The sequence below is a fragment of the Coturnix japonica genome, chromosome 22 (genome assembly GCF_054131305.1).
Source record: "Coturnix japonica strain WE chromosome 22, WE-NBRP24, whole genome shotgun sequence".
Classification (NCBI taxonomy): domain Eukaryota; kingdom Metazoa; phylum Chordata; class Aves; order Galliformes; family Phasianidae; genus Coturnix; species Coturnix japonica.
The window spans coordinates 7,328,785-7,345,025 of record NC_140684.1 but is presented as its reverse complement, the minus strand read 5'-3'; the positions used below and the strand labels follow the sequence as shown (position 1 = coordinate 7,345,025).

At 57.1% G+C, this 16,241-nt stretch overlaps 2 protein-coding genes across 4 annotated transcripts; one reads left to right on the top strand and one right to left on the bottom strand.

Annotated features, from left to right (window-relative positions):
- Positions 1 to 37: 37 nt before the first annotated feature.
- On the bottom strand, positions 38 to 5,398 carry LOC107322420 (E3 ubiquitin-protein ligase PHF7-like). Its single transcript, XM_085522342.1, has 9 exons — positions 2,582 to 5,398; positions 2,391 to 2,482; positions 2,200 to 2,301; positions 1,874 to 1,998; positions 1,628 to 1,790; positions 1,394 to 1,500; positions 1,192 to 1,305; positions 846 to 964; positions 38 to 715 (listed from the first exon to the last, which is right to left on the bottom strand). Exons 1-9 carry the CDS (start codon positions 2,721 to 2,723, stop codon positions 687 to 689), a joined length of 993 nt encoding a protein of 330 aa, XP_085378468.1. The 5' UTR covers positions 2,724 to 5,398; the 3' UTR covers positions 38 to 686.
- A 1,270-nt stretch (positions 5,399 to 6,668) lies between these two features.
- On the top strand, positions 6,669 to 15,207 carry SSC4D (scavenger receptor cysteine rich family member with 4 domains). Of its 3 annotated transcripts, XM_032448389.2 has the most exons (12): positions 6,669 to 7,005; positions 8,447 to 8,555; positions 9,604 to 9,636; positions 10,025 to 10,330; positions 10,473 to 10,544; positions 10,850 to 11,164; positions 11,800 to 11,880; positions 12,151 to 12,228; positions 12,953 to 13,264; positions 13,818 to 13,895; positions 14,006 to 14,348; positions 14,914 to 15,207. In XM_032448389.2, exons 2-11 carry the CDS (start codon positions 8,474 to 8,476, stop codon positions 14,320 to 14,322), a joined length of 1,674 nt encoding a protein of 557 aa, XP_032304280.2. In that variant the 5' UTR covers positions 6,669 to 7,005; positions 8,447 to 8,473; the 3' UTR covers positions 14,323 to 14,348; positions 14,914 to 15,207. The 3 variants fall into 3 exon arrangements, with proteins under 3 accessions (XP_032304280.2, XP_085378465.1, XP_085378467.1); XM_085522339.1 differs by lacking the exon at positions 6,669 to 7,005 and having other exon boundaries at positions 7,538 to 8,555; XM_085522341.1 differs by lacking the exons at positions 6,669 to 7,005; positions 10,850 to 11,164 and having other exon boundaries at positions 7,538 to 8,555.
- The last annotated feature ends 1,034 nt before the right edge of the window (positions 15,208 to 16,241 follow it).

The window sequence follows — 16,241 nt, the reverse complement described above, 5'->3', positions numbered from 1 at the left end:
TGGGATGAGTTACATGGAATCGACTCCGTACAAAGTATTGGGGGTAAATTAAATTTTTATATATATTTTTTTTTATAAGGGATGGGAAATAATTTAAAGCAAGAATAGGATAAAACGTAAAGCCATAGGATGGTAGGGTTGGAAGTTCTAACCACCCTGCAAAAGGCAGGGTCACCATCCTCCAGATTGAGTCCAGTCCAGGTTGCCCAGGGCTCCATCCAAGCTGGTCTTGATCGCCTCCAGGAACGGGGCATCCAGAGCCTCTCTGGGCAGCAGTCACAATCCGATTCAGTGATGTCCAGTCAGGAGTGTCAATGCCGAAATCAATTACTGGGACTATCAAACCCGTTGTCTCAGCTCCCTGCTGTAGCCTGTGTCATCTTCCACGGTGCTGGAATCTTGTCAGGGTTCCCACCACTGACTCTTGTAGAAGACGCAGCAGCTCAGCAGGGCAGTGCAGGCAGGAGAGTCACGGCAGTGTTGGTGCTGCACCCTGCAGTGCTCCGGCACATCAGCAAACTCTCCGGTGTTCCAACCATCGGGGCTGTTGTGCAGACGCTGGGAAGGTGGAGCGGCCGAGGTGCTTCTCGTGGGCTGTGCAGGCAGCTGAGCATCGGGGTGTCCCTGGTGTGTTGCAGCCTCTTGTGCCGGAGCTGAAGTGCCAGGAGCTGTGGTGCCTGCAGGGATCACTGCGCCAGGCCTGACGCTGAAGGGGCTGTAAGGTACATGGAGATGAGTGTAGGAGCACATCTCTGTGCCCATCGTGGCTCCAATGGGGAGGACATGTCCCGAGGACATATGGCCACGTGTCTATGGGGACCACATCCCCATGCTGCGTTTCTTACCGGCGCTCACACCACTGCAGCCGCTGCACTCCCACGATTCAGCGTCCTCAGCGATGGCAGAGCACTGCTGGTGGGTCCCGCAGGAGCCGCAGGAGCTGCAGAGCAGCATCCTCCAGGGCCTGAATAGTGACAGAAGCCCGAGATACACTGTCAAGGGGGGTTCTGGGGCTGTGGGGTGCTGACCATGGGGGGGTCCATGCCACTCCCACACTGGTGGCTGGTACTGATCTACCAGTGCACAGCTTGTGCCGTGCTGGGCTCAGCATGCTGGCCAGGCTCCATCCCAGCTGCAAGGAGGGGATGAAGGCGCCAGGTCGCTGTGGCTTTGGGGTCAGAGCACACTCACCCCATGTTCTCAGAGTGCTGCCGTCCCGCTGGGCACAGGCACACGCTGGTGTCACAGGTGCTGTGCCTCTCGTAGATCTCCTGGAAGGCTTCCGCTAGCTCCCAGGCTGCATCCCTGTGGGAGGGAGCCGGGGACAGCTGAGTGTGGCCGTGCGAGGGGAGGTGGGACGGGGCCGGGCGGTGGCGGGGCGGTGGGTGCTGACCTGTCTGGGATTTTGATGCCAAGACGCAACATCTCGTCCTTGAAGGTCTGCGTCTCCTGGCAGAGCGGGCAGCGGAAATGGTGCAAGGCCGCACTCAGAGCTTGGCGCTGGGGAAGGAGCAACATCAGCTGGGGGGCCCCGCACGTTGCCCCAGGGCTGGGGACCATGCCAGGGTTGCAGGGTTGGGTGGTGCAGGGGATGGTGCCGTTGTGGTGTGGGGGCGATGCCGCCTACCTGGATGCAGTGCCGGTGGAACATGGCGCTGCGGCAGGAGGGACAGACCAGGGTGTTGTAGCTGGGCCGTGTGTACACCTCCTCCATGCAGATGACACACTGCGGGTGCTGCTGTCGCAGCGGCTGCACCTGCTGCGTTGGGCGATGCTGCCAGCAGAAGGACCTGCAGGAGGGACGGAGGTGGCAGCTCAGCCTCCTGCCCCGTCCCTCCTGCACCCTGCGGGACACAGCCCTGCCCACGCTCACCTGTACTCGCCGAAGAACTGGGAGACACATCTGCGTTCTGTTCCGCAGGGGAAGTGGAAGGTGCGGGAGCATCTCCGGTTGTGGCAGCGGACAGAGGCGCCCTTCTTGCGGCAGATGCAGCAGATCTGGGGACAGCAGTGCAGTGCTGGGCGTCAGCGCCGTGCACCCACAGCTGACCATGGCCCAGCAGAGCACCGTGATGTTCTGCTGGGCCACGTCCCTTCTGATTAGTGCAGCCATGGGGCTTTTTGGGCAATGAGGGCTCTGCTGGAGCCTCCCAGCCACACAGCATGGGGACCGCGGTGGGGACACGTCGTCCTGTTCACCTTCTGTGCCACGTGCTCCATCTGCTGCTCGATGTCAGGGAGAAGGAATCCAAAGAATCCTTCATCGTCTGCGCCGTGCTGGTACATCCCGGTGGCGTGGTACTGCGGGAGGCAAGCGGGGACCTGTTGCTGCACATGGGGGGCAGCAGCTGGCACAGGGCTGGGGGTCAGGGGATGGGGTTGGGGCTCACCAGGCAGTTCTCATGGACACAGATCCTGTCCTGACGGCACATCTCGCCGTAGATTTCGGGGTCGTCGTCTGTCCGGTGGCACAGGCCGCATCCTGCCATGGGGACAAGGGCATCGTCACCTCAAGCATGGCAGCGGGGTGACACCAGCACGTGGCAGAGGTTCATCTGCTGCGGGAATGCTCTGCGCTCACCTTCCTCCTCGGAGATGTGCTGCTTATTTCTTGGGGGGGACGGTTCCCGTTCAGGTTGTGCCCGTGCCCTGGGCCGTGCCGCAGGGCGGCGGTGGCGAAGATTGGGCTGCGGTGCACAGAGGCGTCGAGACCTCAGCTCCATTCCTGGGCGTCACTTCTGGAGCAAAGCAGTGGAGCTGCTTCCTCGATCCAGAGGTACCCGGGACTGGGGGCACACAGGGGCTGTGCTGTGTGATACAGCTCTGCACATTGTGATGTCACGGTGACAACGTGGGTGCTGGTGACCCATGTCACAATGAGCAGAGCCCTGGGGTGGGGATGTGAGGGCACAGGGGACCCTGAGGGCTGGGTTTGGGGTGCCCACATCTCCCCACGGGGCTGTGCTGAGTGGCAGTCAGCTCCTACAGGGAGTTGGAGACACACCAACTCACAGGTCATGGAAGGATGTGGCCTGAAGGCGGTGTCACAAATAAACCACATAAACCCTAATTTCCAAGTGCAAGGGATTTGTTTAGGCATCAGAGCTCCCAACTCCTCAGCAGGTATTCTGATGTGTTCTGCATCATCTCTGTTTTCCTTTTCTCTGGTGGGAGAGCAGCTTTTCTGTTCTGGAAGAGCTCCAGGAGTGCCTGCACCCAGAACTGCTCTGGGTCTGCGCGTATCTCCCTGTTCTTGGTGACCTGCAAGGAGAAAAGCTACTATTGCTTAAAGGAGAGGAGTCCACAGCCGAGGAGCAGAGTGCCATAAGGAGAAGAGCAGCCAGGGCAGCTGCAGAGCCCTTCATGGTGCTGTGGCACATGGGCATGGGGAGCAGGGCTGGAGCCAGCTGGCTTAAGAGCTCTGCTCTGCACGAAGCTCAGCCCCTGGTAAGGTGCCACTCTTATCCCCTGGCTGCTGGACATGTACAGGGCGTCAAGGGAAAAATATGAATGCGTAATAACTAGGAAATTATTTCAGAACCCCTGAAGAAATAAAGCTGCAAAAGGGGAAGCACCAGCCACAGGGCCACTGCTTTCAGATTGTGTTTTACTGCTCAGTGGGGCACATGGGACATCAACCCTGCTGCTCTGCACTGACCCTGCAGTGAGATCCAGGCTGGGATGAGGAGTTCTATGGCTGCAGCCCCTATGGGAGTGGGGTGGACAAAGGCTGCTCCATCCTCACTGCTCTCCACAAGCTCAAAAGCAGCTGTGCTTTCATGCACTTCTTGGTTCAGAGAATGGGGTGACATGATTTGATTTCCTTCATCCCTGACAACAATTTGCTGACCCTCATTGCCACCATTCAACCCTCTTGTAGGACAAGCTTGTGCTGTGCTGGGCTCAGCATGCTGGCCAGGCTCCATCCCAGCTGCAAGGAGGGGATCAAGGCACCAGGTCGCTGTGGCTTTGGGGTCAGAGCACACTCACCCCATGTTCTCAGAGTGCTGCCGACCCTGTGGGCACAGGCACACGCTGGTATCACAGGTGCTAATCCCTAATTTCCAAATGCAATGGATTTATTTAGGCATCAGATCTCCCTGACTCCTCAGCAGGTATTCTGATGTGTTCTGTATATCCCTACTGAGATATATCACAGCAGGTATCAATGCGTTCAATAAAACCCATTTCCTATTGGAGAAAATACAATTTTGATCATCGTTTGCTGCTCTGACTGCTGCTCCTTCGGCCCAGCTGTTGTTCAAGGCATTCCTGCCCTGTGTGGATGGGGCTTTGAGCAGCCTGGATGTGGCATCGCTGCTTTGTAGCACAGCTATCAGAGGATCTGGCTGCTGATAATAGGCTATCAGAGGATCTGGCTGATTATAGGCTATCAATCAGAGGATCTGGCTGATAACACGGACCCATCACCTCCCGTCCTGCCACCACAACGGCCCAGCGCTGACTGAGCGGCCCCGGGTCGCCGCGCTGAGGCCGTAAGGGGAGGAGACTGCGACTGTCCAATCAGCGCCGCCATTTTGTGCGGCCATTTTGTGTGTGTGGGGCCCTTGAGGGCAGCGCTGTGTGATGGCAAAGGGCAGGACGGGACTAAAAGGGCTGAGAATGTGACTGTAATGCGGGATATCCACATTGAGAGGGGATATATCACGGGAGATATCACTGAGATTCAATATGTTCAATAGAATCAGTTTCCTGCTGGAGAAAATGCAGTTTGATGGCTGTGTTGTGTTTGTGGTGCTGTAATTGCTGCTTCTTTGGCCCATTCCTGTCCTGTCTGGATGGTGCTTTGAGCAGCCTGGATGTGGCTACACCTCCAATGGACAGCACTGCATCCCCTATGTTCTGTGCTGCACCTCCAATAGACAGCACTGCATCCCCTATGGGCTGTGCTGCACCTCCAATTGACAGCACTGTATCCCCTATGGGCTGTGCTGCACCTCCAATAGACAGCACTGCATCCCCTATGGGCTGTGCTGCACCTCCAATTGACAGCACTGTATCCCCTATGGGCTGTGCTGCACCTCCAATAGACAGCACTGCATCCCCTATGGGCTGTGCTGCACCTCCAATAGACAGCACTGCATCCCCTATGGGCTGTGCTGCACCTCCAATAGACAGCACTGCATCCCCTATGTTCTGTGCTGCACCTCCAATGGACAGCACTGCATCCCCTATGGGCTGTGCTGCACCTCCAATGGACAGCACTGCATCCCCTATGGGCTGTGCTGCATCTCCAATGGACAGCACTGCATCCCCTATGGGCTGTGCTGCGCCTCCAATAGACAGCACTGCATCCCCTATGGGCTGTACTGCACCTCCCATGGACAGCACTGCATCCCCTATGGGCTGTACTGCACCTCCAATAGACAGCACTGCATCCCCTATATACTTGGCCGTACTGCTGACAGCCCCCTATGGGCACTCACCATTTGGGGTCTTAATGGTACCAGCTGCTGTGCCCCCCCTGCTGTCAGCAGCCCGTCCTTGGGCTGCTCCTTCCCCCCTGGCGCAGGTGGGTCCTGCAGCACATCACTCAGGATGCGGATTATGGGACAAACAAAAGGCATTTGTCCAGGGCTGGGTTCCTCTCCTGGCTCCCCAGCTCACCGCAGCCCTGTGCCAGCACACAGCCTGCATCTCTTCCTTTGGCTCTCAGAAAATACCTTCAGCTTAAGCAGAAGAGCATCCCAAAGCAGATGACCTGATGCCCGTGTGTTTACCAGGAGGGAGGCTTTGCCTCGTTGTGGTTCAAAGGCTGTACGGTGCTCACTTACAGCCATGGCGGGTAGCCAGAGAGGCTGGGAGTTTTGCAAAGTTTGGGCAAAACAGACTTAAAAGGAACCTTTGAAAGCGATGTTTGTGAGCAGACTCGTTAGAACTCTGCTGCTCCTGGGGAATACAAAGTCAGTGCCTAATTGCTAATTACTGAACACACAGGGGGCAGTGCTGGCAGATGGGTGACGGTGCTGGCAGTGACGGCTGTTTTGGAGCCGGCTTTGTGCCAAGGAAAACCCCAAACCCCAGCACTTGGGGGCATGGGCAGCCCTGCAGGAAGGGCAGGGACCTCACTGCCTCTGGGATCAGCTTATCAGAGCCGACAGCACACCCCAGTGCCCGTGCTGCTGCAAGAGCAGGAAAGCAGCACGTTTCTGTGTTCCTCCTTCCCCATTGCCTTCAAATTTGCTCTCACTTTTATTGTTTGGCTTGTGGCTAAACACACTTCATTGGAAGCCCAGGGGGACACTGTGGTCTTGTAGCACATGAGGTGATGGAGAAGGGAGGTTTCCTATGATGAGGAGGTGGGTGAACACCAATAATCCACATCTTGTGCTTTTGGACACCCTGAGCACCTCCTTGATACTGCCCTCAGAACAGCAGAGTGCGGGTACTGCTGATGCCCTGAGCACTGTGTGCAGCATTGGACATGCTGGGGATGCCCAGGAGCAGATGGAGAGTGCTGTGGATTTAGGGTCTGGTCCTGTCTGTGTCAATGGGACGGATCCAGGCAGCACAGGAGGGGGAAGGCAAAGCCGGAATGCCCTCAGCCAGCCCAGGGAGGTCACAGTGCTCCCAGTGCCAGCTGCCCTGAAACCCGAGCCAGTCCCACCGCCATGCCCCGCTGAGCCGCCCCTTGCTCTCCTTGCTCTCCTCTTCCTTTCCTCCTCCTCCTCCCTCTCAGCCATCCCTGAGCCCCAGTATCCCGCAATGGGGCCGGGCTGCCATCCTGCCCCATAGCCCTGAGCCTGCGGGGTGACACAGGATGACAGCCGGGAGCTGCTTGGCTGATGGATGGGAGCCTCTTCTCCTCCTTGTTACCTTTCTTTTCCTGCTGTATCCCCCACTGTAATATTCCTTGCATGGATTAATTTTCCCTCTTTTGTTTTTTTAAACTAACCAGCCAGCACTTTTCTTGACTTCAGAGGAGCAGATTTATTTCTGGGTTTAAATACATCATCTTTATACTGGAAAGAAAACAGCAGACAGGTACGTGGATTGATGGAAAACACTGCTTTTGCAATAGGGTCAGTCCATTGCAATAGGATCAGTCCATTGCAATAGGGTCAGTCCATTGCAATAGGGTCAGTCCGCCTCTCTCATGCCCAGACTGAGGGAAGGAGCTTTCCCAGCTTGTTTGCTGAGATCTGCATTGTTTGGGGTGAAAACAGAGCTGGGACTTTCTGTGGGAGGAAAAGGAGGGATTCACCTTTATAGGGATAGCAGGGACTGTGCTCAGCAGCTCAGTGCTTTATGGAGTGCTGGGACAACTGGAATGGGATGCAAAGCGCAAAAGATGGATGTGGGATAAACATGGGGTGGATGCAGGATGGATGAAGGATGAATGTGAGATAGATGCAGGGTGGATGCAGGATGTGTGTGGAATGGATACGGGATGGGTGTGGAATACATGTGGGATGGATGCGGAATGGATATGGGATGGATGTGCAATGGATATGGGATGGATGTGAGATGGTTGTGGGATGGATGTGGAATAGATATGGGATGGATGTGAGATGGTTGTGGGATGGATGCAGGGTGGATGCAGGGCAGATATGGGATGTATGTGGGATTAACGTGGGATGGATATGGAATGGATGCAAGGTGGATGCAGAGTGGGTATGGGATGGATACAGAGCGGATGTGGGATGGATTTGGGATGCATGTGGGATGGATGTAACATGGATGCTCACCCACAGCAGGGCTGGTGCAGGCAGCGTGCTGAGGGGCTGCAGGCCCACGGCAGTGTGCCGGCCGTCTGTCAGCCACCCTCCAGCAGAGAGTGGGGAGGGCTGGTGGGACAAAAGGCGACATTATTCAGAGCGGAATAAGCATGAATGGAGTATTGAGAAATGCAATGTTAGGGACTAGATTGATTTCCGAGCCCCGTAACTGAGCCGACTGTCTGCTGGCGGGTCTCCTCTGAGTGCTGGGCCGGCAGCAGCCCCACGGTGAGAACAGGGATGTGCAGGGGGCTGTGTCCTGTGTGGCAGCTCTGTGGGAAGGGGCTGAGTCCTGTGGGCTGGGTACAGCACAGGTATATGATGTGAGCTCTCCTTTGCCGTGCCTGGGTGATGGAAGCAGTGCTGTCACCACCCCGTGCTGCCATTGAGAATCCAGCAGTGCCAGATGTTCACCATTCCAGCAGCAGTTGGTGAAGAGAGCAGCAAATGATGGGGAAATTGCATCTTATTATCTTTAATCTCTTCCTCGTTTTCTCCTCGCTTGCTTTCCTCCTCGTCCCAATGGAGTCTGCATCTCCTCCCACTGACAAATGATGTGATGCTGTGGTGCAGAAGCCCAGCCCTAAAGGTCCAAAGTGACCCTTCATCAACAAGAAAACACCTCTTGTTCTCAGCAAACCCCAACCGGAGCCATGATTTGATGTGATCGCTGCCCAATGGCTAATGCTGGTGTCTGCATGTTGCAGGGGCAGCAAGAGAACCCCAGAGCAGCGATGAGCCCTGGTCCCTGCATGGCATGCGGGGCACTGCCTTCCTCCCTGCTCCTCCTCCTCCTCCTCTTCCTCAGCCCCAATGGTGAGCTCTGCTGTTTCTCTTCCTGAATGGCCAAGGCTAAGTCCTACCAGAGGGTGATTTGTCCTATTTGGGTGGGTTTATTCAGAAATGTGACTTAAAGGGGGCTGTATTTACCTCAAGGCAGTTCCCTTTGTTCTCTGGGCTTTGTGAGCTGGATCAGAGGGAGCCAGGAGCTCTGTTCTCCACGATGGCTTTGCTCATTAGTGTGGACACACTGTGCATGTTATTCAGGTTTCTCTTGACTTTGCTGGAGGATGCTCTGAAATAAATACTTCAGAGCTTTGATTCTGACTAACGGGCGATGGATACTGAATATTGAACAACGTCCTTCTTATCTGCTCCTTGTTAAAAAGAGGTTTAAAAGTGCTCAGAATCCATACAAGCCAGAATAAATCACCGTTCCAGATACTCTTTGGGCATCCCAAGGTGGCTGCCCCATCTCACACCCCAACTCCCACCCCTTCTGCTGCCAAGCACCCTAAGGGGCCATGTCTGTGTCCCCCCATGTTTTTTGGGCCACATCTTTTGTTTTTCCTGGCTGAAAATGCTGCAGCAGCGGCTGTTACCCAGGTACCTGCACCGCTGCAATGTGACATATGTGATGGCAGGACGCAGACCTGTGTGCTGCCCTGCAGCAGCCCCTGCAGCCCTCCCCTCTTCAGCATTGCTGAATGGAATTAGAATGCACCGAGTGGTGCCCAGAGCAGCATTTCCCATCAGGAACCACCAGCAGGCTCTGGTGGCAGGCAGGACCATTTATCCAGGGCTTGCTGCTGTCACTCACCGTGCTCATAATGCAAGCTGCTGGCAGCCAAACAATGGCAGAGAGGAGAGGAGAGGCAGGAATGAAAGGCTGCTTCTGTCTGGAAGCGAGCAACTCCTCGGCGCGTGCCAGGAGAGCAGCTTGGTTTCATTAAGCTGCTAATGGCCACTCTTGGCACCTCTCTATCACATTCCATCCAGGGATCTGGGGGAGCTGCGGCTCCCCTGTTCCTGCCATCTCCTTCACTGTATCCTATGAGACCCAACCCTGCCTTCTCTGTTTCAGGAAGCTCCGAGCCTGCTCCGCCACCATTCCCAGGTGAGATTCTTCACTCTGAGTCGCTCTTCTCTGGGTGTTGCAGTTGAAAAATGCGTCAGAGAGGCAGCGGGTTGGTTCTGAACAAAGAGCAGCAACAAAGAGCTGACCCTCCCCTACAGAAAGGAAATAGAGATTCTTTATTATCCTTATTCTACTTATGATCAGGCGAGTACAACCTCGCTGCTCCCTGCTATAGCTGTCACCTCCCCTAAGCAGTCCCCTTAAGGGCTGCTTATACCAGCTTGGGAAAGCATTTCTATGCCCCCACTTTGGTCCAAAGAGCAAAGATTTGGTGCAGAATGGGCCCAGAGCCTCCAAATGCTGTGGTTCCATTGGACGCTGGGTGCTGCCCTCCCAGCTGAAGCCCCGTGTTGGGCCGTCCTTGCAGAGCTGCGCCTGGCCAACGGGCCCAGCCGGTGCCAGGGCCGCGTGGAGATCCTGTACAACGGCTCCTGGGGCACCGTGTGTGATGACGACTGGGACATCGTGGATGCCAACGTGGTGTGTCGCCAGCTGGGATGTGGCCACGCCATCGCCCTGCCGGCACCCATGACTTTCGGCCAGGGGAGGGGGCCCATCTTCTTGGACAACGTGGACTGCAAGGGCCAGGAGGCGGCGCTGAGTGAATGCTGGAGCCACGGATGGGGCATCCACAACTGCTACCACTATGAGGATGTGGCTGTTGTCTGCAATGGTAATAAGGCTTGGTTCACTCGGCCGGCAGAGTGTTATTGTTTGTATGAAGTGTATAGTTACAGCAGGGTCCCTGGATACAGCTCGCTTCTGGGAAGGTTTCTGCAGGCAGAAATTGATGCCGTCTCTCATTCCCTTTCTAGAGCTCTCCCCCACATCAGCAAGCGAAGGACCGACCAGCAGGACTGCCACGGCCTCAGTGCAGAATGGGGAAGGTGAGCTGCTCATGACACGACCTGGCTGGGAACAATCCAAGGGGCGAGCAGAAAGCAGCACCCATGTCCCATCACCCATCACCCACCTCCCACCACCATCACCCATCACCTCACCCACCATCACCTCACCCACCATCACCCATCACCTCACCCACCATCCTGTTGTAGTAGTCTGCCCTAAAGCAGATCCTCTTCCAGGAACCTGGGCAATTTCACCACCATAAGCACACCCATATCCCACCTCTATGGGCCGGTGACCTTGAAGGGACAGCCAGACATTTGTCCCCCATGCTGTCACCCTGCAGGTGACGGCCGCATCCGGCTGGTGAGCGGGGCAGACCCCTGCCAGGGCCGTGTGGAGATCTTCTACCAGGGGAGCTGGGGCACGGTGTGTGATGATGACTGGGGGCTGAGCGACGCCAGCGTGGTCTGCAAGCAGGTGGGCTGCGGCCAGGCTCTGGAGTACAAAAGCAACGCTTATTTTGGCTACGGCACCGGGCACATCCTGCTGGACAACGTCAACTGTGAGGGCAGTGAGCCCATCCTCTCTGCCTGCTATAGCCTCGGCTGGGGCATCCACAACTGCGGCCACCACGAGGATGCCGGGGTGATCTGCATGGGTAATGGGGCACGAGGATGGGACCTGGCATGGAAACAGCCTGCCAGGATGGGAGGGAGGGAGTGGAGCCTTCTCTGCATTGCCCAGCGCTGCCGTTATCTGCTGATGACCATGTATATGTGAACAGTTCCCTTGAGCTCCATCATTATGTTTGATAATGAGTGGAGCAGGAAGTGATGGTGCTTTTGCTTTTCTACTATTCACAACCAAAGCTGCTGATGGAGTGGAAGGGCCAGTTTTCTAAGGGTGCCCCTTTCCTCCCCTGTCATCCTGTGCTGGGTCTGGGTGGCAGCGCTCAGTGCCCATCAGGTGGGGCAAGACTTGGGGGATCCAGCTCTGAGGCTGGTGGTGAGGCTGGCTGCTCACACCCTGCCTCTGCTGGGCTCCTGCTGCTCAGTATCTGATGTATCAAGCATCAAAAAAGCACTTGTGTGGAGCTGGAGAACCCCTGTTTACAGAATGTGGGCAGTAAGGATGAAGGAGATCCATCATCTCCATCTCCATGTCCGTCATCTCCATCTCATCTCCATCTCCTTCCTCACACCACTCCACTCTGCACCCTGGGCTCACAGCTGGAGGGTTGTGTGCTTCGCAGCTTCTTCCTGACTGTCACCCCGTCCTTCTGTGTCCCTGCAGGTCTGGACACATCCACCATCACATCCTTCACCACCTCCGTGGCCCTGGACTATGAAGAGATGCTCACTGCCACAGCCACAGGTACGGGGTTGGCAGCAGCCAGTGCCACAGCAGGGAGGGCTCTGAGGACCAGCAACTGTCTGGGCTGTCCCTTCCCACGGGGCAGCCATGTGCACCTCGGTGAGGCTCTGGAGCTCTCTTGGGTGACCTTTCCCATGCACGTCCCAGGGAACCTCTTCCTCAGCACCAAGGGATTTTGCCTGGGGACACCGCGGTGTTGGCTGTGGCTCAGAGCAGGGGCAGTGTGTGCTGGGGCCAGACACCGAGCACCCGTGTGTCCCCATGTCTCAGCAGTGACAGTCAGCCGTGAGCAGCCCTCACCAGCGACCGAGGTGGTCACCACTGTGCTCATCACTGCCGAGATGGAAAGTAAGCACCCCCAGCCCGAGGTGCTCCTGTCCCAGCCCCCTCACTGCCCTGGGATCATCACCCCAGGGCTCAGCCCCCCCACCTCAGGGCTGGGGATCACCTGGGATCAGCCCATGTGTGTGCCCCCATCTCCCCATCCTCTCCTTGTACACCCAGGAACGTCACCCTATATCTATTTGGGTACCTCCTTCATTCCCAGGGGCTCCCCTCATCCATCCAGGGTCTCCCCCCATTTCCATAAGGCTCCTCCCCTGATCCCAGTGTTTCACTATGAACCCGTAGGGTACCTCCCTCATTCCCAGGGCTCCCCAGCGTCCCTAGGAGTCTCCTTTCATTATCTCAGGGCTCCTCCCAGGGGCTCTCCATCCTTCCCCCATCTCCCCAAGACCTCCACCCCTATCTAGATGTGTTCCTTCCTCATTCCCAGGTCTCTCCCCATCTCCTCAATGACTCCCCTCCTTCTCTCAGTGGTTTTACCCCATACTCGTAGGGTTCCCCCCCTCATTTCTTCGGCTCCTCCCATGTCTCCAAAGGGCTCCCCGTTAACATGGGATCCCTATGGGGACCTCCCCGTATCCTCCCATCACATCCACCCATCACTCCCTCCTCCATCCCTAAGTCTCTCCCCACCCTCCCAGGGACATCCCCAGCCGCTCCCCACCCCCTTTTCCCCCCTCCTTCCCCCCCCGATTCCCGCAGTGTCTGTGCGGGCGCCCACCCGCAGGTGGCGGCGTGAGGTTGGCGAACGGCAACGGGAGCTGCCGCGGTCGGGTGGAGGTGCGGCACGGCGGGACGTGGGGCACGGTGTGCGACGACGACTGGGACTTCCCCGACGCGCAGGTGGTTTGTCGGCAGTTGGGATGCGGGGCCGCCGTCTCCGCCACCGTGCTGGGTTCTTTCGGGTACGGCAGCGGGCCGGTGCTGCTGGATAACGTGGGGTGCGACGGGCACGAAGAGAGCCTGGCCGACTGCTTCCACCTGGGATGGGGGCAACACAACTGCGGCCATCACGAGGATGCGGGTGTTGTGTGCCGAGGTGCGTGCTCTGAGCATCGCCGCTCCCGGCTGTGCTGCTGGGATGTAGGACTGCAGTGTGGGCCCAATAGGACCATAAGTATTGCTGGCCCGGGTCGGTGGGCACAGCCCTGAGCTCAGGGTGGACGCACACATAAGGTTCCCTGTGTAGAGTCATGGGTTGGACTCGGTGATCTCAGGTTGGATATTAGGAAGAATTTCATCTCCAAAGAGCAGTGCTGCAGTGCACAGCTGCCCAGGGGGTCACCATCCCTGTTCCAGAGCCATGGGGATGTGGGATGGTGGGGTGGGCTGGGGTTGGATGTGGGGATCTCAAAGGTCTCTTCCAACCTCGGTGGCTGTGATTCTATGGTTCTGTGAGCCCTGTGGGTCCCTTCCACCTTGGGATGCTCTTTGTGACTCGGGGAGGGCAGCAGCACTGCAGCGCTGTGTCTTCTCTCATGTGCTCTCCCAAAGCCAACATTTCTCAGCTCCTTTCCCCTGCCACATGCAGGGGGACTCTGAGCTGGTCCTAGTTGGCCCTGAATCCTGTCCTGCCTTCCCTGCTGCACCAGGTGCTGACGACTCAGGAAAACACTTCCAAGAAGCCACTGTTGCCACCACCACGTCGGCCCCGACCCATCTGGAGGATGGTGAGCATCCTATGGGTGCTGGTCCAGAGGTGGGAAACAAGGCTCCCCCCAGCTCAGCCTGGCTGGGATGAGCCTGTTCTCCTCCACCCCATCCCAATGTCCCATCACAGGGTTCTTGCGCCTGGTGAATGGCAGCCATCGGTGCGAGGGCCGCGTGGAGATGTTCTACCTGTCCCAATGGGGCACGGTGTGCGACGACGCCTGGGACCTGCGGGATGCCAAGGTGGTGTGCAGGCAGCTGGGCTGTGGGCACGCCATGGCGGCGTGGGGGGAAGCATATTATGGCCCCGGCACCGGTTACATCTTCCTCGACAACCTCAAGTGCAAAGGCAGCGAGCCCTCACTGCTGCACTGCTCACACATCCAATGGGACGTCCACAACTGCGACCACTCGGAGGATGCCGGTGTGGTCTGCAGCCTCCTATGACCACCCGCCCATAGGGACCCTCCTGGGTATGAGGATGGGATGGGGGGTGGGGGGGAGGTGGGACAGGAGGGATGTGGAACTCAGCAGAGTGAAGGGGTAAATCAGGCTTCCTTTGGCTCCTACAGCCCTGCTGGAGCTGCTGGAGAGAAAAACAAAGCAGCAGTTTGTGTGTGTGAAATCCAGTTGGTTTCAGCCATTTCATTGTAGAGATGAGGGGAGGAAAAAAAAAAATGGATTTGCTGCTGTGAAATTGACTTGAGATTATACCTGAGAAATGTAAAACAGGGCTGAGAGCAAACCAGAACGTTCCAGCTGCTCTGCAGCGCGTGGCTGCCCTCCTACAATTTGCTTTGCAAAACCCCCTTAATCCAAGTATGAGCAATGAGGAACAAATCAGGGGTTGCAGCCCAGTCCTGCAGTTCCCCATTAATTCCCAACGTGCCCACATTGCCTCCTCTGCTCCTGCTTCTGCAAATGCAGCCACAGGAGGTTGGGGAACAGTGCAAGATGGGGCCCATGCAGCATCCCATGTCCCCACCACCCACACCCTGCAGCAAGCAGCTCTGCAGCAAAGCTTCTTTGTCCCTGCAGAGCGCATGGAATGCATGCATGGCTCCTCTGCAGCGTGAGCTGCTCTGCTCTGCAACAACGGGCTGCCCTGCTCTGCAGCATGCTGTGATGCAGCGCTATTTCCACCTGAACAGGAGAATCACCCCTCCAGATCTGCTTAAGGAAGGGTTTGCTTCACACCGAGGGTCCCATGGTCTCCCCCCTCCAATTTCTATATTTGTACAATTCTTTTGTTTATAACAGGTTTCTTACATGGTTTTGTTTTTTTGTGGGGGGTGTTGTTTTGTGAATAAATAACCCCCCTTTTCAGGCGTGTCTATGTCTGCATCCCCAGCTCTGAGGTTTCTGGCCATAGGGAGCAGGGCTGGCTCTGGCTCTGGCTCTGGCTCTGGCTCTGGCTCTGGCTCTGGCTCTGGCTCTGGCTCTGGCTCTGGCTCTGGCTCTGGCTCCGCTCCCGGCTCTTTGGCAGCCCCGCAGGCTGCGGGTTTGCTGCTGGAGTGGGCGTGTTGCTGGTGTGCAGCTGCAGTGCTGACAGCCGTAAATTCAGCAGCGCCGCTCGCTGAGGGTGAGGGGAGTTGAAGGGTCCTTCTGTGGGGGTCTGGGGTGGGCAGGGGGGCTGTAGCCCCAGTCCAGAAGTGTTTTCTGCATCGGTATCCTTATGACATGTTACAGTGTGCCCTGCTGCAGAGCACGCTGCTCTCAGTGCAGTGGGGAAACTGAGGCACGGAAGCAGCACGATGGGATGCAAGGCCTGGCTGCCTCATCCCCTCCCTCCTGTCCCCATCCCCATGCAGGACAGCTGGGTGACAGCAGGAGGGACGTAGCCACGCCAGCTGGGGGACAGCAATGGGGGTGCCCTGGGTTTGCCCCCCAGCAGCATCCACAGGGACACAGGGCTCCTTCCTCCCTTCCTGCTGCATCAGCTGCTTTCCCCCCCTCCCTCCGCCTGCAGCAGCTGCGGCTCCGCATGGGTCGATGCCATCGATTGGTTCCTCCCTCCATCCCCAGAGAGGGGACAGCATGGAGGCCGGTGGGGGCAGAGAATGAATATTTCACGAGGCCCCGGCCGAAAAGCTGGGGTTATTTTGGGGCTTGGATTTATGGCCTATTAGGAATAAGGAATGAGTCTGTGCTGGGGAGAGGAGACCCATTAATCCAGGCTGAAGGAGCACAAATGAGCAAGGGGAAATGGAGGAGGCTTTAATTATTTTGCCGTGTTCCAGAATAATTCCTTGCTGGGAATGGGGGCATCTCGAGAGCTGCGTGAGGATGGGAACCCCCTGGGGTGGGGATGGAGATGGGGTCTGAGTGCACGGATGGGACCCAGGGCAGGGATGGGTCCCAGGGCA

Excerpts from the sequence above, each read along its gene's own strand:
- SSC4D (XM_085522339.1), top strand. The coding sequence starts at position 8,417 with ATGGCTAATGCTGGTGTCTGCATGTTGCAGGGGCAGCAAGAGAACCCC. Across the intron at positions 9,637-10,024 it reads TGCTCCGCCACCATTCCCAG|AGCTGCGCCTGGCCAACGGG; the intron begins GTGAGATTCTTC and ends CCGTCCTTGCAG. Across the intron at positions 10,331-10,472 it reads TGTGGCTGTTGTCTGCAATG|AGCTCTCCCCCACATCAGCA; the intron begins GTAATAAGGCTT and ends TTCCCTTTCTAG.
- LOC107322420 (XM_085522342.1), bottom strand. The coding sequence starts at position 2,723 with ATGGAGCTGAGGTCTCGACGCCTCTGTGCACCGCAGCCCAATCTTCGC. Across the intron at positions 965-1,191 it reads CAGCACTCTGAGAACATGGG|GCCCTGGAGGATGCTGCTCT; the intron begins GTGAGTGTGCTC and ends GTCACTATTCAG. Across the intron at positions 716-845 it reads CTGCAGTGGTGTGAGCGCCG|CCCCTTCAGCGTCAGGCCTG; the intron begins GTAAGAAACGCA and ends TGTACCTTACAG.